Source organism: Trichechus manatus, unplaced genomic scaffold, assembly GCF_000243295.1.
Source record: "Trichechus manatus latirostris isolate Lorelei unplaced genomic scaffold, TriManLat1.0 scaffold00001, whole genome shotgun sequence".
Taxonomy (NCBI): domain Eukaryota; kingdom Metazoa; phylum Chordata; class Mammalia; order Sirenia; family Trichechidae; genus Trichechus; species Trichechus manatus.
In genome coordinates, this window is record NW_004443937.1 from 41,371,458 (window position 1) to 41,393,179 (window position 21,722).

At 47.9% G+C, this 21,722-nt stretch overlaps 1 protein-coding gene across 2 annotated transcripts in view; it reads left to right on the forward strand.

Moving 5' to 3' along the window:
* The window catches only part of PTPRG (protein tyrosine phosphatase receptor type G), a 786,467-nt gene that overhangs the window by 678,349 nt on the left and 86,396 nt on the right, over positions 1-21,722 (forward strand). For both annotated transcript variants that reach the window (XM_004368651.2, XM_023727702.1), the window contains 4 exons: positions 171-355; positions 4,112-4,220; positions 8,947-8,996; positions 10,999-11,782. In XM_004368651.2, the coding sequence (XP_004368708.1) occupies positions 171-355; positions 4,112-4,220; positions 8,947-8,996; positions 10,999-11,782 (1,128 nt within the window). The remainder of the gene's footprint in view (positions 1-170; positions 356-4,111; positions 4,221-8,946; positions 8,997-10,998; positions 11,783-21,722) is intronic.

The window sequence follows — 21,722 nt, forward strand, 5'->3', positions numbered from 1 at the left end:
TGTGGAGGGAGCGATGGAGAACGGATGTGGCAGAGGGTTAGTATCCGGCTCTAGGTGCGGGGAGGCGGCTGCTCCTTTACGGCCCCCCGTCCCGGGGCTGGCCTCTTTAGACAGGAAGGGGTGGTCTGCTGCGCTGGAAGCCCCCTGAGGCCCGCCTTGTGTCCTTTCAGTGTGCAGCTCGCCGCCCGTCCACATGAAGGTGCAGCCCCTCAACCAGACGGCGCTGGAGGTATCCTGGAGCCAGCCCGAGACCATCTACCACCCGCCCATCATGAACTACATGATCTCCTACAGCTGGACCAAGAACGAGGACGAGAAGGAGAAGACATTCATCAAGGACAGCGACAAAGACCTGGTAAACCCTCCCTGTTCCGGTCGCGTTCGGCTGTCCTGCGGTTAGGGGCCTGTCCCTGCTCGCCCGACATCTGCACGTGCCCCGTCCTCATGGCTTCCCGGGGAGCGGGCACCCCCAGGGGCCGCGGTGCAGTCAGGGAACAGTGATCGGGGTCCCTGCTGATCTCACGCTCCCCAGCTATGCAGCCTCGGCAGTCGGGTTCATTTCTTTGTCATTGTCGTCTGCAAAACGGACTGAGTACTTGTTCTATCACTGCTGGCAAACAGAAAGCCCCCGTCAGCCCTTTTCATCTGAGAGGCTGTCGTAGAGATTAAATGAGTTGTTCAGATGTACGTAGGTCCTGGCACACAGTAAGCACTAGTAAGTATTAGCTGCTGTTATCATTACTATTCCTACTGCTGTCATTATCCCTATCCCTCTGCCTCCAGTCCCCACCACTCCCTTTTGTGACATCTGATCTGCCTCACACATTCCCATTACCTGCCGAACCCCGGGATCCAGTCATTTTTGGCCACTTTTCCCAGACTCTCAGATACTATAATATGTGACCTCTCTTTGAGCTATGCGTGCCCAAGTCAACTTCTCATCTTAAAATCGACGTACGTGTTCGGTGACCAACACCCAACAAGGCCAGGACTCATCACTCTCAAATTTCCCTTCAGAAGGGATGTCTGTAGAAGCCATCTTCATCCCTTATAAAAGGGAACCCTCCAACAAGCATGAGTCTGTAAGTCTTTAAACAGAAGCTCAAAGTGACACATTTGGCTTTGAAAGCCTTGTGATGAGTGTTCATCGAAGGAAGGCTTTGGAATAATGAAACCCGTCATTGTATACACCCGTGAAAAATGCAGTTGCACCAAGTGGGATTCTTAATGGTGGTTATCACTTTTTCCCCTCCCAATACAGCGTCCTTGGGGCCCATTCAATCAGTTATAGAATAATAGTTTTTGTATTCTTTTAGATGAAGATTCTTTTCATTTCCATTTATGTTTTCAATTTCCCCACTAGACATTGTTATCTGGGGCACATTACGGAATGATGAGCTCCGTGAAATCAGCGAGGAATCTGTTGAAAGGCACCCAAGGTTACGATGTATGTTAAGCTTTCTCTTGTCACGACTGGGAGTCCATAAGGGATTTTCTCTTTCTGAAGTAGAGACGGCTTGCATTAATCAGCAGAAACTATCTGGGTGCTTACATGGTCTCTTGTTCTAAGTGGAAAATAATTAAACGTGTAAAGATGAATAGATAGGGGCTTGGGGTGAATTCTAATAAATCCCTGCGTAGATGAAGCAAAGATTTTGCTCCTCACAGAAGATGGGGTCAGAGGTTTAGAGAATGAGGCATGAGTTAGTTTGGGAGAACGCGCAAGATGTAGTGGGAAGACATGCTTTGACAGCAAGTTCTTTTTTGTGAGAATTTCTAGGGGTGATTATTTTCTTTTGGGACACACAAAATTAACTTTCTTAATTCCTCAGGAAGTCAAGAGTGCTGACTTAGTGGCAACAAAGCTTTTCTCTAATTTGTGTTTATCGTGGCCCAGAAACCAAAAAGTGATTCTTCATATCGGTGCAGTGTTTTCCAGTTTAACATCTCTCTTCCATGTCCCCTCTGTACACCTGTGGGGGGGGGTACTGTTACCTCCCTTTTCCATAGGAGACAGATGAGGCTTCAAGTCGATTAATAACATGACTCTAGCCTATGGCCTCCCCACAGGGCCATGTTCTAGGCGGCAGGTGACACCTTCATACCAGTTCACAGGTTTTCAATAGTTCCATCGGAAAGCCGACTCAGAGGGGAAGCCCACAGTGTTATTTTCTCCCCTTTGCCCAGATACACATTTCGGTGATGAGACATTTCATCCCTTGGGAAGAGACTTTGAAAATCGGTTGGTTTTGGTGTTGACGTCTCTTCAGAAAGCAAATGCCGCCCATTGTTAGGTTTTCCGTTTTACTGTTTTTTAAAGGTTCCTGGAATAAAGCTTTGAAGAGGGAGGAACGGGGCCAGGCTGCTGACGTGAGACCAGGGATTGGCAAACTTTTTCTAGAAAGGGCCAGATAGTAAATATTTTAAACTTTGCCAGCCAGGTGGTATCTGTCAGAACTAGTGACCTCACCTCTGTAGGCTGAGAGCAGCCATAGACAGGTGTGATGGAATGGGTGTGGCTGTGTTCCAATAAAACTTTATTTATAAAAACAGATGGCTGGCCGGATTTGGCTTGCCGTTTGTAGCTTGCTGACCCTTGTGTTGGAACAGCGGTGTTCTTTCTGTTGCCTGGGGTGATCTGTGACAAGCTTTGTGCACCTATATCAAATGCTGTAGGGTTCTTACAAGAGCCGTGTGAGGTAGCTATTTCTCTCCCCCGTTTTACAGCTGAAGCTAGCAGAAACTCAGGAACACCAGCTAGCGAGTGGTGTCAGGGGGCTAGATCTTGGTCACCTGACCTCTAGCCTGGTGCTTTTTCTAGCATCATGCTCCACACATTGCCCACGGTCGAGATCCAAGGAGGTGAGTCCCTGAGTGGCACAAAGGTTAAGCGCTTGCCTACTAACTGAAAGCTTAGCAGTTCGAACCCACCCAGAGGCACCTTGGCAGACGGTCCTGGCGATCTGCTTCTGAAAAGCCACAGCCAGGAAAACGCTATGGAGTAATTCAACTCTGACACACATGGGCTCACCATGAGTCAGTGTCAACTCAAGGGCACCTGTTGGTATCCTGACCCCCACTTCATTCCAGTCACGAAAAAGTGCCACCACCAAGATACTCCAAGGCCTTTTGACTGCAAAGAAACAGCCACAAGAGATTTTGTTGTTGGTATTTGAAATGTTGCTTGGCTCTGGAAATCCAGTACGCTGAATAATTCTAGAGTCCATCTGGGAGAAATAATTCCAGTTTATAAGGTCCAGTAATTAGGACAGAAGCCCAGCCAGGCGTTGTAAGTGTAAGGGGGCTGCAGACACACTCAGCCGTGTTCAGGAATGTGAGTCAGGGAGTGTTTTCTTGTGTCCCTTATCCTGTGCATCTCCGTGTTGAAGACAGATTCCTGGGCACGGTTAGTTCTGAGCTCGCTTTCCGTTTAGAGTGAGACTTGGCCGAAGGGGGACACCGTGTGTGCCAGCCATTGATGGGCCCAGGTTTGCCTTTAGGGCACCAAGGGTGTGCTGGCCTTCAGAGCCACCGCACTGCCTGTCTTGGTGTCTTAGCACTACTGTAAAAGAGTTTCATGAGTGGGTGGCTTTAAAGAACAGAAATGTATTTTTTCACAGTCCGGGGCACCAGCTCTGGGGGAAGGCTCCCTCTCTGTCAGTTCTGGAGGAGATCTTTGTCTCAGCTTCTCTTTCCCCTGCGTTCCTGGGTTCTTTGGCGATCTCTGGATGACACCCATCTTTCCCCCATTTGTGCTTGCTTGTCTCTATGTCATGGCAGAAAGATGTGGCAGTCTGCTTCTGTAAAGATTACAGCCTTGGAAACACTATGAGGCCGTTCTGCTGTGTCCTACAGGGTCATATGAGTCGGAATCGACTAGACGGCAGTGGGTTTTGATTTGTCTCTGTGTCTGGGCTGTTGTCTATACCACTGAGGAGTGATTAGGTTTAGATCACAACCTACACTGATATGGCCTCATTAACTTAACAAAGAAAACCCTAGTCAGGCCCCAGTGGGATTACATGCACAGGTATGTGTTTAGGATTCCAGCTCATATGTTGGGGGGTCACAGTTCAGTCCATAACACTGCCTTTGCTTTCTCCTCCTGCAGAAGGCCACCATTAGCCACGTCTCACCTGATAGCCTCTACCTGTTCCGCGTCCAGGCCGTGTGCCGGAATGACATGCGCAGTGACTTCAGCCAGACGATGCTCTTTCAAGGTGAGGCCGATTCCCTTCCCTGCCAGCAGGGGGCAGTCCCGAGCCTCCTCCCTCTTGGTGATTGGTCTTTTGTGCTGTCACTGTGCTTGTGCAAAAGAAAAGAAGCCTGGTCTAAGACTCTATGTGGGGCTTTCAGCCCCACCCGGGAAGCCCAGTAATTGAGGCCTGTCTTTGAGGTTCAGGGTTGATAGGCCAGAAGAGGGCAAGAGGAAAGGGTAGATTTTTTTTCAGCTGCGCAGAACCGAGTGTTTGGAGCTTTCACCATCTGTTATCTGACGCTGTGTCAGGTCACACAACCACCTCCCAGGGGTGTTACTGAATGACTTCTGGATTCCCAGCATGGCTTAGTTAGCCTTTCTCCCCAGGACTGGAGCCCAAAACAAACACCACCCACCCTTCCAGCTCACAAACCACACAGACAGGCCCCAGCTCAGAGATTCCCTGAGCTTTCTGGAACACAGAAATGGGTTCCTGCTGATTGGTAGACTGGTAGAAAGTTCTCCATGAAGCGTTCACCCTGGGTGCAGAGGCTAAGGGGTGCCCAAAAACTCAGCGATCAAGGTAACTAATATTTTAGTGGAATATTTTTAAATGCAAAAAAAAATTCATGCTGATCAAAATATCAGAATTTTAAATAAAGATAGAAGCCACCCTGTTTTACTCATCCCACCCTAATCCTGGCTCTGGTTCCAATAAAACTTTATTTACAAAAACAAGCAGTCATGCCTGGGGTCTTAAAAACTTTCAAGCTGTAATCCAAGGCAGAAAAATTGGCCTCTATTAGCCTGGAGTAACAGAGGAAGGAGGAGAGTCTGGAATAGAAGGAAAAAATGGAATGTGTGGCAAATTGCCTCCTTTGCCATGAGACCGGAATAACTAGGTGGTACCTGGCTACCATTACTAAATATTTTGATCAAAAATTCTATAGATGAATTCTCATCAAAGTGGGGGGAAGTGCAGAACAGAATTTCAAATTCTCATGGACTCCAGGCTTTCTGGAGCCAAGGGAGCTGGATGAATCCCTGAAACTATTGCCTCAAGATAATCCTTAAACCTTACACCAAAAGTATCTCCTGAAGTCTTCTTAAAACCAAACAATAGCTTAGCTTAACTAATAAGGAACATCTGTCTTGAGCATTGTGCTCTTTCAAGGTCTATCCAGATGGGATCAAATTGACAATAGCAACTCCAAAGATTAGATAGGAACCTTAAGGGGCAGTGAGTTCATGTTAATGGGGGAGGGACAACTCAGAAAAGGAGGGGGAGAATGGTCGCACAACTCAAAGAATATAATCAATGCTACTTGTACATGTAGAAACTGTTGAATTGGTGTATGTTTTGCTGTGTATATTAACAGCAACAACAAAATAAAATTATTAAAAAAATAAAATGAAAAAAACAGGCAGTCGATCTGTGGGCCATAGTTCACCAATTTGATTGTTTCAATGAGCTAAGAGTGGGGGAAGGCACTGGGGTGTTGGACTCTGCCAGTCTGGGGTCCTCCCTGATCAGGTTCTTTACTTCTCTCTGGTCCTCAGTTTTCCCATCTGTAAAATGAGAAACCTACACACCAGGCCAGTGGTTCTTAACCTTGAGTCATGAGTCTGATGAAGGCTTTGGACTTTTTCTGTAGGAATTTCCAGAATTTTGTGTATAACTAGAGGGACCCTGTAAAGCGTGTGGTCCATGGGCCAGCAGCGTCAGCATCAAAGGGTAGCACGTGAGAAATGCACATTCCTGGGCTCCTCCCAGACCAACTGAGTCAGTCTCTGCAGGTGGGGCCCAGGAGTATGCATTTGAACAAGATGGCCTAGGGGAATAGCTGCATATTAAAACCCGGGCTCTGGACGCCTTTTAGTCCTGGCTGCCTCTTAGCAGCAACCTGAGAACATTCCTTCACTTCTGTAAGCTGCAGTTGCCCAATCTGAAAAATGGTAGTGCTCTGTCAGTGATAGGTGCTCATGAGGTCCTTGTAGAATGACATGGGATGATGCCTGTTAAATAGTTAAGGGTGCCTGGCTCTGCGGATAAACATCTCCCAAGTATTAGGTTTAATAAAACCAATAATAAATGATGAACCCAGAGCAAGAAACCGTCCAGTCTGGATTCCCTCTAAGGAGCCCTTCTAGCTTCGCAATTCTGCATTGAGTATATAAATATTCTTTGCTAATGTTCACATTGATTTCATCCTTCCATTTAAACTAATTGAAATTAGCATAGCTGCCTTTTTTTCATAAATAAATCATGCTCACTGTGCCCCCCTTACCCTGAACGTATTGGCCCCTTTCCCCATTGAGGTGGGACCGGGCCGAGGCCAGCTCTCTGCAGCAGAGGGGAGAGAGAAGAGAGGCTGGAGTTGGCGTCTCCTGGAGTCGGGGCCCTGGAACTTTGGAAACATAAATCATGATTAGGCCTCCTATGTGCTGCGAGCAGGAGCCTGGAATCTGCAGAACTGCCTTTCCAGATTAATAGGCCCCTGAGCTCCCTGGCTTCTGCGTGGACTTTGAAAAATTAAATGTTTGTAATGTAATTCAAAATTTGTCAGCTATAAATTTCAAGCACAAAGTATTTAAAATGTCTAATCCCAGGACTGGTTGAGAACAGCCAGTGTCTCCTTTGTGTAGGACTTTCTTTGCCCCGGGCGAGTCTGCTTGTTTTATATATTGATGTCATCTGGGTGTTGATACAGGGGGATGGACCCCTCACCTACTACCAGAATGAGTCTAGATCTTCCTACAGCATGCAGCGGGCAGTGTGAAAAACTCACCCTAGTCAAGGTGGGCTGGCTGAGTTTCTGGGGAGCCTCGTAGGTGCTTATGATCAGTAGGGGACAACTACAAAACTGATCAACTATTAAAACAAGTTAAAAAGCAAAAGAAAGCTCCAAGAACTTCCTGGAAGCTCATTCAGAATAATTCGGTTTGTCAGTGGTAACGTTTCCATCTGGTTGGGACGGATAAAGAAGCCACATGGAATATTTACCTTTTTATGGCAATTATAACAATATTGATGTTATATATAACATAACAGGACAATAATATATTATCATAGCCATGCATAATATATAACAATGAATATGTCGTTTACCTTATGGCAAATACTACAAAATAATAACAAGCAATATTTGTGGAAGGGCTCACAGACAGAGCCTTTTCACATAAAGTCTTTCATTTGAACCTGACTAGATGTTACTTTACAGATGGGAAATGAAGTTCAGAGAGGTTCAGTAACTGCCGAAGATCACGCAGCTACTGAGCAGAGTCCAGTTTTCTGATTCCAAAGCCCGTTCATTTATTGCCCGACAACTGATCATCCCAAAGAGTAAATACTACCCACATACACAACTCTTCAGCAAAAGGATAAAATGTTGATTACTAAGTGTTCAAAGTTTTTGTGCCATGCTCAACAGTTGTGGAAAATGAGGATTCCAGAGCTTTTCCTTTGTGCCCCAGACCCATTTGGCAGAGACTGAAGCCAACAGATCTTGTTCTCAGAATGGTTTTAAATAAATAAGTCAACTGCATGGGAGAGGAAACCAATGCTATTGCAATACAGTTGTCATGTTATTTTAAACACACGTTTTTGTGACGTGTTCATACATGTGCTTTTTAATTAAAGTATCAAATGCCACATGGGCCTGTCAAGTACTGTGACTTCGAAGTAGGGATGCGCATGACAGGTGTTCCAAGGTAGCTACAACTAGCCGGCTTTATGAAAACACCTGGGATTTCAATCCACGGCGAAGTTGCAGGTCCTGCTCATGCAGCTGAGGTTTGTGGCCTCCATTTATGATTCAGTGAACACGCACACGTCACACCTCCCACCCCTGAATTCCATGAGACGTGCCGACCCCAGGTGCACACTCCTGATCGGGAAGGGTCTATAGAAACTACCTAGTCACCAGGCCTGTCACCGCCCCGGGTGGAGCCTATACGAGGTGAAGGAAAATTGGACACGGTAATGGAGAGGCTAATTCACTGGCCTGAATTAGAGCCCTTTTTAAGAGGCAGGTTAAGCAGGTCTCCAGGGAACCTCGTTTCCTGTCTTCCCAAGGAGGTGTGTATACCTGTCTGAGGCAGCGAGGTATCGATCCCTGAGTGATGGTGGGAGAGGCTGTATTTAGTCCTGGGAGAGAGCCACCTGCTTCCTGCTGTCTTATTTGACCTAGATTCTAATGGTTGTGTCGACTCCTAGATGCGTCTGTTCTCCACACTGGTGTCTTTGCAGGGTTCGCTTTTCAACTATGCAGATTCTCAGCCCAGAGGGGCCAGTCAGGGAACAAACGGTACAAAGGGAGGGAGGCTCAGTGGGCATTGGGACAACATGTTCTGCCTGAAGGGGGCGGCCGACACTCAGCCCCAGCCCGGTGTTGCCCCACAGGAAGGAGAGCCCAGTGTTGGCAGATACTGTGATTTTCAGGATAAGCAGAAAATCGGATTTTTTAGATGGAAGCTAATGTTTACAATGTTGGTAGTGAATTCCATTTTAAAAAGGAAATATGCAGGTCACTTGCCATTTCTGGCTTAGGAAAAAATCACAGTTGGTACAAGTGGTACTTGTTTCGGTGATTAGCATGTTTTCCTAATTTTTCCGTGGTGTGAGTATACACAGGGAGCTGGCTTTTAGTTTATATAGCACTGTTGTTCTGTGAGATAGCTACAGAGAAGCAGTTTGGTATGTTTTCTTTTCAGTTACTTGTTTACAGTGTAATTTCTTTGTTTCTCAGCTAATACCACTCGAATATTCCAAGGGACCAGAATTGTTAAAACAGGAGTGGTAAGTAGAAAATGATAACTGCCTCCTCACGGCTGATTGCTAATTTGCCTGCAGTTAAAACTGTCACCACAAGGTGGCAGTATGATATTGTTAAACTGCTGAATGTGAAGCTGTTAAGATACAGAAAACGTTACATTATTCAGTCAATTCACTACGTTATGAAAACAAGCTAAACAACACAGTTAAAGCCACGGTCCTTTATTGTGTAATTTTGTCAAGGTAAACAACCCCAGATTTTTAATTATTTATTATCTGTGGAATCATTCAATGTAGGAGCTCAAAGGGGTTCATCGGTTCCAAGCCCCTCCTTTGACATATGCTAAAATTGAGAGATTGTCACTTACCCGAAGTTAAGTGGATTTGCAAATTTCTGGAGACTGAATTCATATGCAGGTCACCCCATTCCGAGTACAGCTGATAATCATAATGCTAATCACAGTGTATCTACTGAGCACTTCCTGGGTTTCAGGCACAGATTATTTTATGTACTCCTTGCAGCAGCCCACCAGGTCACTGTTACTATTAACCCCATTTTCTGGATGAGGAAACTGAGGCTCAGTGAGTGAAATTGATGTGCCCAGTTCCACCCATACAGTCCGTGATGGAGCGTTGACTCAAGCCCAGGAAGTCTCACTTCTCTGTATCAGAGTGTTTCAGTTTATAAGACGTTTGACATTTGAACTAGCTTCAAAACTTAGCATTTGCTAATTTGGTCATCCTTAAACCAAAAGGTTTTCAAAGTAAAACATGATTGTAAAGTTACGAGATCGAAGTTATTCTCGTTATTGCTTTGAGTTCCATGAATGATGAGATGCTATACACTAGGTTATAAGAATTAAAATTAAGCTAATAACTCAGAGAAATACATCTTGTTTTCCTCAAATACCATATGTGAATGAAACCCCACAATTGAGCCCAGGTTAGTGTGGTGGAAGGAATGAGTTGAGGGTTTGGACACAGGCAGCCCTGCTCTGAGCCTTCCCAGATCCGTCCCTGTGGGCCACCTGCACCTTGGTGTCCTCACCTTCAAAATGCAGGTGATAATCATTCTTGCCTCCAGGGTAGTATGGAAAGCCCCTGAATATACAGGAAAACCTGTGAAAGCTGGAACCTGTGTAAGGCAGAAACCTGTCAGAGAAGGAAGACTCAAATATTTTCCACTAAGGCGAGCGATAGAAAAGTGTTAAGACTGCACGCTGTCGAAGTCAGAAAACTTGCAAGACCTAAAAAACAGGGCAGTCCCGTCGAGTTCCAGCTCTCACAAGTTTCTCTGTAGTTACCAGTTGTTAAATGGTGCTCGTTATTGTTCTCTTCATCCACAGGGACATAGACTCGCCACAGGTAAACCCAGAGACTCTGAAAGCTAGAGTACCTGTCTGATGTCCAGGAGAGGCAGGACCGTAACACCGTTCCCCAAAGCTTGCAGTGGAGAGCGCAGCTCTTGTTTCTGAGCCTGTCACTGCAGACTGGCGGGCCACTTCCCCTCTCTGTCCATCTGTTTCCACACTGTAAGATGGTGGAGTTGGACTGGGTCCCCCAGGACCTTACCAGACCTAAGAACAATATATTCTCCACAAGGGCCAGTGAGAGTAGGTGAAAACAAGGAGCTCCTGCCTGGCCCTTCGTTTTCACTCCAAGAACAGTTGACCATCTGATGTTGCCAATTTATTCCTTATCTGAGTTTGTCTTTAAGCTAACTTTACTCACTTTTTTTGGCCACTTAACCTCATCCTGAGCAATATCAGTGAAAAGTCGGGTTTGATATGCAGGTTAACATTTTCAGTGTGTTGAAAGTAATTGTAAAACCGTTAAAAGAGCAGATCGTTTTCTCTGGGCCCCTTCAGGTCATCTTCCGCACCATTCTTTGGAAACCCCCCATGACAGATGAGTGAAACCATGTGAGGGTGCTGGCCGGGCCTCGTTCCCAGTCCCAATCACTGACATTTCTCTGCTTTGTCTTCCTCTGCCCCTTCCCCCCACCTCCCCGGGTGACCCTTTCAAGCCCACAGCGTCTCCTGCCTCCTCGGCCGACATGGCCCCCATCAGTTCGGGGTCCTCCACCTGGACATCCTCCGGCATCCCTTTCTCCTTTGTTTCCATGGCAACTGGGATGGGCCCCTCCTCCAGCGGCAGCCAGGCCACAGTGGCTTCGGTGGTGACCAGCACGCTTCTTGCCGGCCTGGGGTTCAGCGGCGGCGGCATCCCCTCTTTCCCCAGCACGGTGTGGCCCACCCGCCTCCCGATGGCCGCCTCTGCCAGCAAACAGGCCGGCCGTCCGGTCCTTGCCACAACAGAGGCCTTGGCGTCCCCAGGGCCGGACGGCGGTGACTCGGCACCAACCCAGGACAGTGAGGGTGCTGAGGAGGGGGCGAAGGATGAGAAGAGGGAGAGCGAGGATGGGGAGCGGGAGCACGAGGATGAGGGGGAGAAGGGCGCAGAGAAGAAGGAGAAGAACGGGACCCACACCGCCACCAAGGAGCAGAACCAAACGGAGCCCACCCCCACGCCCTCGGCCCCCAGCAGGACTGCGCAGGAGGGGGGGCATCAGACTATATCTGGGCACTCGCGGAACCAAACCACGGGCCCCACCGACCAGCCGGACGAAGCGCGGGGTGCCGGCCCAGGCCTCGACTCAGACTCAGCCACCTCCACCCAAGTGCCCCCCACGGTCACAGAGGACCATCACGCCGAGAGCGACCCCAGGAGACCCGGAACACCGTCCAGAAAGCCAGGGTCCCGAGGGGACCGATTTTCCGAGGATAGCAGATTTATCACTGTTAATCCAGGTGAGTGGTGCCCGTCCTCACTGAGGTTCTGGGCCACTGCTGAGTCTTTACCCTTTCGGGAAATGACAGAGGGTGGGGACCCCGGAAGGGTGTCCTGTGCCTGCAACTGCGTGGGACCCTGATGAAGAAGCTAGATTGGGGTGGGGGGTCTGCGTCTGTGTGTGTGTCACTCCCTATTGCACGCTACTAAGACTAACCCCTCTTTTCTTTGCTGGAATAAAATCTACTTGTCTCAGAATAACTCCATGGGCCTCTCCCAGGCGATGAAGTAAGTGAATTGAGGGAGATACCCATCTCAAGAAGTTTATTCAATAAGCGTTCCTTCTGTTATTCATTCACTCAGCATATATGTTTATGGGCTTGCTGTTTGGGGCCAGACTCTGGGCCAGGTGCTGAGCTGGGCGAGCACAGTCCCTGCCTCTTGAAGCTCACAGTGTGAAGAGGAGAACCAGAGTTGACAGACAGCAAGAGCTAGACTAAGACAGTTACCGCTGAGTCGATTCCAACTCATGGCCAGCCCCAGGTGTGTTGGCGTAAAACTGCTCGATAGGGTTTTCAGTCGCTGATTTTTCAGAAGTAGATCACCAGGACTTTCTTCCAAGGCACCTCTGGGTAGACTCAAACCTCCAACCTTTCAGTTAGATGCCGAGCACTTAACCTGTGCCACCCAGGGACCTCTAGAATGAACTCCAGGAAGCTAAGTATCTGGTAAGTTAGAAAGTAAGCAAGCTAAATGGTTAGCCGTCAAGCCAGAATATTAGCTGAGTAAAGTTTTAGGTTGTAAAATGGTAATAGAGGAAATAAGCAGAGTGCTGTCAAAGAGAATAATGGGGAGGACAGGAACCCAAGTTAACTAGCAAAGGCCATGATATGGAATGGACTCTGTCCCCCAACAATATGTGTTGTAAATCATGACCCCCTATATTTATGGAGGAGCCCTGGTGGTGCTGTGGTTAATGCACTCAGCTGCTAACCAAAAGGTTGGTGGTTCGAACCCATCAGCGGCTCTGCAGGAGAAAGATGTGGGAAGATGTGCTTCTGTAAAGATTTCCAGCCTTGGAAACCCTATGGAGCAGTTCTACTCTGTCCTATAGGGATCAACATGAGCCGGAATTGATTCCACGGCAGTGGGTTTGGGTTTTTGGTTATGCTTGTGGATGTGATCCCATTTGGGAATAGGGTTTTCTTTGTTATTTTAGTGAGGCCGTATCTGTGTAGATGTGTCTTTAGCCAATCACTTCTGAGATACAAAATTGCAGATTAGGTAAAGAAGACAGCACCCAGGAATGGGGAAGACAGATGTGGAGCTCTCCAAGGAAAATGCTGGAGAAAGAGTGACAAGGATCCCCTCCCCCAGCAGACAAAGAGAGCCTCCGCTAGAGCTGGCGCCCTGAATCTGGACTGCTGGCCTCCTACAGTGTGAGAAAATGCATTTCTGTTTGTTGAAGCCACCCACTTGTGGTGTTTCTGTTACAGTAGCACTGGATGACTAAGGCAGGCCACTCTGGAGAAGCGGCCTGGAGAATGAAGGATCCAGCAGGGCAGGGCTGGTGTTACCCCTGGGTGTTAGTCCAGGAGACACGGCCTCTGTCCCAGAGCTGCCATTGGCTGTGTGAGTCACCAGGTTATAGGTGGTGAGACCCGGGCATGGCCGGGCTGGCCTCTGCTTGCTGCAACCCTCGCCGCCCTCCCCAGGGGCAGGCTGTCATTCTGTCACGTGATCTTGATGTTTCTGCAAGGGAGCGGGAGCGTGAGCATGAGGGGTCGTTATTGTTGTTAGGAGTTTTCCTAATAAGAAATTCTTCATTTTGCCAGACTACAAGATGTTTAGCAACAATTTTTTTTTTTTTATTTGCATCTAAGCTGTTGTGGAGTTATAAGAGTGCAAAAAAAAAAAAAAAGCTACTGGTAAATATTTATTTGCTTTTGCACTTGTAAACATTAAAATTCATCTAAAGCTGAGATCTCGTATGTTAAGATACAACTTAGAATACATTTTCATGTTTTGAATTACATTCATCTCTAAAGCTGGTGTGGACTAATATTTTGCAGTGTGGGTTTCCTGTGGGTTTTGCTCATTTGGGCCCAGTGTGAGGGTAAGGGGCCGGGTAGCCTCCTGTGGAAGGGAGTCAGGGAAAAGCAGGGCCCCTTGTGAAGCTGTTTGAAGCTGTTCTGTGTGAACAGTGACATTCCTTCTAGGAGGTGCTGTGAAAAGTTAGATTTCTTGCGTATGAAGATATTAAAGAAACACCTCTGCAGGGCCCACTGTGTACCAGGTGCTGGAGTAGGCGTTGGGAAGAGAACACTGATCAAGACAGGCCTCTCTTCTCCTGGTTTACACGTTTCTAGTGAGGGATGTTGAGAATATTTCAGTAAACAGATCAAATGCTTAACTTCAAAAAGTGTTAAGTGCTAGAGTGGGGAAGGGGCAGAGTAGCGTCAGGTGGTCAGGGAGTAACATTTGGGCAGATACCCTAGTGGCGAGAAGAAGTCAGCCAGGCAGACACCCGTGGAAGAGCATTCCAGCAGGTGCAGAGAGCCTCCAGGGAAGGAGTCGGGTTTGGTCCAGGAGCTGTCAGAGGGCCAGTGTGGCTGGACCAGAGAGTGAGGAGGAAGAAGGGCTGAGTTCTGAGATGGACAGAGCTGGGATCAGGAAGGGGTTCTCAGCCATGCTGAGGATTTGACTGCCTGCAGTGGGAAGCCAGTGATGGGTTTTAGGCAGCGGAGTGACAGATCTCATGAACTTTTTAAAAAGATTGCCTGGGCCTCTGTGTGGAGATTGTATAGGGGAGGCGAGAGTGGACGCAGGAGGACCACTTAGGACGCAACAGTGATGGCAGCTTGGACCAGGGCGTTTTCTCAAGGACAAGTTGGCTAGGTTTGGAATCAACATTCGAGGTCAAGTGGTTTAGCCTGTGGACTAGGGGCTCTCACAGAGGAGTAATCCCAGCCTGCTCCGCTTAATCATTTCTTTGACCACACTCCCCAAAAATATGGTTGCCAAGAGCTTAGGTTGGAAACCCTAGTGGTGTAGTGGTTAAGAGCTACAGCTGCTAACCGAAAGGTCAGTGGTTCGAATCCACCAGACGCTCCTTGGCAACCCTATGGAGCAGTTCTGCTCTATCCTATAGGGTCACTATGAGTCGGAATCAACTCGACGGCAATGGGTTTAAGAGCTTAGGCTGAGAGTGTTTACAGCTGGAGAGAGGCAGGGTCTGAGCATGCCCCAGGTAAGCAGGTAATGAGTCCTTGCAATTGGAGTCAGATTCCCCATTGCCAAACTCCAGGGAAAGGGGAGAAGCAGCAGATGGGAAACCTTGGGGCTTCCCAGCTCCAGATATGGCGCACGTGGGTCTCCAGCTACCACCCTCCAGGCGTCTGAGTGTCTGCAGTCCTGGCCGAGCGGCTTGTGGAGTCAGAGCAACCTGGTAGGTCTGCCCTGTATTCACTGTGAGCCCTCAGCAACTTACTTGAAAGCCTATGCTCAGTGTCCTCATCCTTCAAGTGGGGTAATAATACCCTTAGTGCACGGGTGGTGTGATGAACAGTGCTGGGCACATACTATCACACAGCGTCCTTGTTGTTGGGGACAAGGAAGGAGATGCCGTCAGCAGCCCAGCGCCACCTACGACGATCCTTCTTAGCAGGTCCTTGTTTTTCAGTCCCGTGTGGACATAAAGACGTACTGAGACTGGGGTCCTCAGTTAGCTGGCATTAAAGATGACCTCTAGGCAGAGGCATAGCAAAGGGAGGCTGGAGGGGGCATTTGCCCCCAGGCGTAAGCCCAAGGGGACGCCAGAGGAGGGCGGCGGTGAGTCATTGCTCCCCCCAACCTCCACCCCACCCCCATTGACAAGGTCGGCTAGCGGGGGCCAAGTTTAGAGATTGCCCTGGGTGCTCGCTGCCCCCCTACCTCTGCCTCTAGGAACTCCAGCCCATCTACCACAGCAGTGAATCAGAGCACCTCCTTCTCGGTGGGAAGGTCTGCTTCTTCCCAGAGCAAAAAGGGGTCTTTCAGAAATGAAGGCAGTTCAGAGCTGGTGATGGTGGTGAGCGTTCACGGCAGTGATTGGCAAACCTTGTTTGCAGAGGGCCGGACAGTGAGCATCTTCAGGTTTGCGGGCCAGGGGTGCTGGCTTTGTTGCAGCCACTCAGCTCTGCCACGCGGCGTGAAGGCAACCGTGGAAAACACGTAAATTAACGGGCGTGACTGTCGTTCGGTCTGTGAGGCACAGTTTGCCAGTCCTGGGGTTAGGCAGAAATCTGCGTGCCTACATAGGGTTGAGGGCAGTCAGTGTGCTACGTTTAGGGTACTGGTGTGATGTTTGCAGAATCACAGCGGAATGCTTCACCTTTGTCCCAGCTTGCATCACTTTTTCCTTATATTTAAAATAGCTGTAGTGCAATGGAGCCCTGGTGGCACAGTGGTTAAGAGCTCAGCTGCTAACCAAAAGGTTGGCAGTTCGAATCCACCAGCCGCTCCTTGAAAACCCTATGGAGCAATTCTACTCTGTCGTACAGGGTCACTATGAGTCAGAATCAACTCGAAGGCACACAACAGCATTAGTTTATGGGTTATGATAAAGGATGTCAGTAGCTTTAGGGTTCAAACTAACACACTCCCCCTCAGTCCATGATCCCTCGGGTCTCCTCTTGCTTCTAGCCCATCCCCTCTTTTTCTCCCTCTTCTGCCCCCTCCAGCTTGGTGCTCATTTTTCTGATGAAGTTGCCGTCATTCTAATGTCGGTGGTGATTTATTTGAAAGACTTCCAAGGTATATTTGTTGAAATCTCTTGCATGTTTATGTATTTATTTATTTTTGCATTAAGTAAAAGCAATCATTTTAATCAATATTTAATTGCTTAGCAGCTCTTGAAAAGTTATAATGTTTAAAGTTAGAAACTATTATATTTTTACAAGGGTCTCCAGAAGGCTTGTTTAAATTCCTTTAATATTTGATAACATCTTTTTTTTTTTTCTTTTAGTCGTGCTTTAGGTGAAAGTTTACAGTTCAAGTTAGTCTCTCATACAAAGATTTATACACACATTGTTATGTGACCCTAGTTGCTCTCCCTATAATGTGACAGCACACTCTTCATTTCCACCCTGGATTTCCCGTGTCCATTCAACCAGCTCCTATCACTTTCTGCCTTCTCATCTTGCCTCCAGACAGAAGCTGCCCATTTAGTCTCGTGTATCTAATTGAGCTAAGAAGCACTCTCTTCACAAGTATGATTTTATGTCCCATAGTCCAGTCTAATCTTTGTCTGAAGAGTTGGCTTCGTGAATGGTTTTAGTTCTGGGTTAACAGAGAGTCCGGGAGCCATGTCTTCTGGGGTCCCTCCAGTGTGAGTCAGACCATCAAGTCAGGTATTTTTACCAGAATTTGAGTTCTGCACCCCACTTTTCTCCTGTGCCGTCAGAGACTTTCTGTTGTGTTCCCTGTCAGGGCGGTCATTGGTGGTAGCCAGGCACCATCTAGTTCTTCTGGTCTCAGGCTGATGAAGTCTCTGGTTTATGTGGCCCCTTTTGTCTCTTGGGCTAATGTTTCTCTTGTGTCTTTGGTGTTCTTCATTCTGATATTTGATAACATCTTTTTTGATACTATGAGAAGTAACTTTACTACCAATCCCAGAAAAGGAGGAAAGGGGTTTCCTGTAAAAGAAGTGGCAAACTCAAATGCCTACAGAAGTCAGACAGGTAATATCAATGAGTGACCAAGGCCAGGTGTGTCATTAGGGAGTGGTGGAGACTGCAGCAAATTAGAGAACACATGTCCTTTCTAAAAAGGGCTGCCTTACCTCCAGCTGATTGTTGCCAATGAGAACACTTTGTGAACCAGAAATCCAGGTTTTTGTGCACTATTCTCCCAAGTTTTAAGTGAGTTCAAATTATTAAAATAAATTTTCTTTTTTTGCATGTGTTGAACTAAACGCATCCCTGGACCAGGCAGGGACCACTGGTGTTTGGCCTGTACTGTAGTGATGATAGGGTTGCTATGAGTCGGACTCAATGGCAGCAGGTCTGGTTTTTGCTTTGGTTGTGATGATTGCTGTAGTCCCAACTACTCTGAATGCTTGCTGGAAGGATTGGAATCGTATATACAATCACCCTCTTACTCACAAAGCCTTCTTCTAAACCAAAATCAAAACCAAACCCAAACCCTTGCTGTCGAGTCAGTTCTGACTCATAGCGACCCTATAAGTCAGAATCGACTCGACGGCAGTGGGTTTGGGTTCAGCCTTTTTCTAGTACCTATTTAATGCAAAGCCTTCCATGGATATGTGTCGTGTGGGAATGCAGCATGGTCCCTCCATCCAAGAGCCACAGCCTGAATATGGAGGCAGACCCAGAAGCCATCTGGTGCAATGAAGCGTGCTTGGGGCAATCTGCTGCACCACACGCCCTCGCAGAAGCGCGCCAGCGCAGGCCTAGTCTGCGAACTTAACACACAACACTGGAGTTTTCCATTTGTGTTTCTTTAATAAGGGAAGCTGTTTTCGGATCCAGTCTTACTCTGGACCCCAGGATATAAATGCTCATTCACTGAGCGCTTGCTGACTGCCTCCTCTGGGTCAGCCTAGAGCCAGGGGCCAAGGGGATGGTGCAGTACAGGGGTCTGCAAACTACAGCCTACAGACCAGTGTAGCCCACACTCGAAGAATGGTTTACAGAAATGAAGAAGAAGCAAACAGAGACCGTAAGTGGCCTGTAAAGCCACCTACAACAACAGTTATCCAAACGGGTGATTTTGCAACCCAGCCCAAGGGACATTTGGCAATGTCCAGAGACCTTTTTGATTGCCACAACTGGGGGCAGCTGTGTTACTGGCATCTACTGGGTAGGCGCCAGGGATGCTGCTAAATGTCCACGAATGCACAGGACAGCCCCCACAACAGAGGATTATCCAGCCCACATGTCCCCGTACAAATGTTCATAGTTTGAGAAACCATGATTTATGGCACTTAGGTTTTAACTAATCGCCATGGAGTCAGCTTCAACTCATGGCAACCCCATATGTGTCAGAGGAGAACTGTGCTCCATAGGGTTTTCAATGCCTGGGTTTTGGGAAGTACATCACCAGGCCTTTCTTCCAAGGTACCTCTGGGCAGACTGGAACCATCAACCTTTTAGTTAGCAGCTGAGCGTGTTAACCGTTGGTACCACCTAAGGACTTCTAAAGACTTTTACTTGAGGAAAGAGTGGGAGTTAAAGACAAAAAGAAGTAACAGGACAGGTTCGTGAACACAGGGCAGAAGTCATGAACGGGATACACAGCTGTCTGGGGGTACTGCCTAGAATATAGCACACCTCACGTGAGAGAAATGACACCGGGCACTTGTGTGGACCACAAGAAGCAGTTTTCAGCCAAATCTAGTGTTGCTGGTCAGGGGTCTTTCTTGGGAGATGTTTCCTATATAATTCTCCACTGCTTTCCCCAGCTCCAGGCTGCCATCTTTCTGGACAGTGGGTAGAGCTAACATGGGGTGGTTTGAAGGGGTTATGCAGCTGCCAATGTGGTTTCATTTCCTCCCTGAAACCGTCCAGGTCCTTGGAAGTCTCTGTCCCCACCTGGTGATCCTCTGAACTATTAGCCAGGACAGATTGTGTGGCAAACCAGGCACCATCAAAGACACCTGGGTTTCCAAGGAGGTTGGGGTTCGGGACTCAGGTTGCAGATGGCAGCTTTCTTGCTGTAAGACAGGATACGGCATTGTCGCTGACTGATTTCAGGACTGCGTGATATTGCAATAAAGTGTCTATGGTGGTGGTTTGGTAGATTAAGACTGGCTGTATTTATGGGACTTGGAATTAACTTGGTATTTATCAAAAGCCCTCAAGTTTCCAACACCTGATCGAAATGGAGATTACAGACTATTGTCTGATTGTCTGAGTCTGGTTAAGTAAGCTCTATGAGCGGTGAGGGGGTGCTTATTCACAAGAACTCCAGGCAGTCATAAAAGTGGAAACAAATGAGGCCGTCACCAAGCTCAGACATGGGAATGGGAATACGGAACTAGTGTCCCGTTGTAGGAAAATACGTGTATTTGTAACTGACAAACCATCATTCCCCTGCAGCAGGAGTTTAGGCTACGTCACGGCTGCAGAAGCATAAAGGCAAGTTCCGTGACAGTAAAAAGGCAGCCGCCTTCATTCAGGGACATGGGCGGTTTATAGTAAGCGGTGTTACTCAGAACACACGTGGTCAGGATGCCGTGGCGGGAGCAGGCTGTGGACTTGGGAGTGTGCTAGTTGCCCTTCTCTCCATCTTACTTGAAAAAGAAAGACCAAAAAAAAAACCAAACCCATTGCTGTCATCGATTCTGACTCATAACGACCCTACAGGACAGAGTAGAACTGCCCCATAGGAGCGACTAGTGGACTCCTACTGCCAGCCTTTTGGATAGCAGCCTGAGCTTTTAGCCACTGCACCACCAGGGCTCCAAAGATCTTGCTTTTCCTTCGTCCCCGGTGACCTCTCAGATCCAAGCTACGTTTAGTCTTGACAACACAGGGGTTTGGGTCCTGTAGCCCAAGCTGAGCCCTTACTGGAGGGTAGGAAGCTGTTCTGATGGGTCCATCTGACGCATTGCTGCCCGTGGCATTTATAGTACATTGTACTCCATGCCTGTTCCCTTCTACTGGGATGAAGGCCAAGCCAGGAAAAGGCAAACACCATTAATTCAGTGATGACATATGCCACTGAAAACTGTTTTTCTTTTCTTTTTTTTTTAAATTTTTTAAAAAGCAAAAAGGAGGCACTTCACTCAGATTCTTCTGGATCCTGAAATAAAAACTGGGAAGCAGACAGGCAGTGGAGAGGTCGTTAAACCTTCCCTCCTTCCTGTGTCGGTCAGCTCCAGGAGGGCTGCTTAGCAGTTTCATTTGGAAGGCGCTTTAGAAGGGGGCTGGTCTAGGGGCCCAGGCCCTGGCTCACCTCTGGTCCTCTGTTCCCCCTCCCAGCCTGTTGTCTGCCTGGCCTGTCCTGGGTGGGAATAGTGGGGCAGGCTGATACCGCTCTTCCAATGCTCATCCTCTTACAGGAAGCCCAGCAAGAACATCTCTGGAAAGAGTATGAAAAAGGTCCATGTTTACGCGGGGAGGGGACCATATTGTGTGGGCTAAGCAACGGCATGGTTAATTTCTAATTCATCAAAAAATGAAATCTCTCTGAAAAGACTGAATTGAGGAAAACTGCGTTGTACAGAAACAGACCCTTCTCTTATAGCAAGATCACGGTCAGTTTATTAAACTCTGAGTTTTGCTTTTGATTATAAGGCCTTTTAAAAAGGCTCGAGTTAGTGGTGTTCCATTGGATTCGTTGGGTCAGAATCCCATTACGCCCTGGTGGAGCAATAGTTAAGCGCTCGGCTGCTGACCAAAAGGTTGACAGTTTGAACCCACCAGCCACCTGGCAGTCCGCTCCCATAAAGATTCCAAAAGCCAAAAAAACCAAACCCGTTGCCATCAAGTCTATTCCAACTCATAGCAAACCTATAGGACACAATAGAATTGCCCCATAGGATTTCTAAGGCTGAAATCTTTACCCAAGCAGACTGTCAGATCTTTCTCCCATGGAGTGGCTAGCAGGTTCGAACTGTTGACCTTTGGGTTAGCAGCTGAGCGCTTAACCACTGCACCACCAGGGCTCCTTCCATAAAGATTACTGTCTAGAAAACCCTATGGGGTGGATCTACTTTCTCACATAGGGTCACTATGAGTGGGAATGAACTCAGCGGCACACAACAACGGCAACACGGCATGAGCTACTGGCAGGAGTCGGGGTCAGGGAAACAGGTCTGTGTGTGAGGAAAGGTCAGGGAAACAGGTCTGTGTGTGAGGAAAGGTCAGGGAAACAGGTCTGGGTGTGAGGAGAGGTCAGGGAAACAGGTCTGGGTGTGAGGAGAGGTCAGGGAAACAAGTCTGAGGTGTGAGGAGA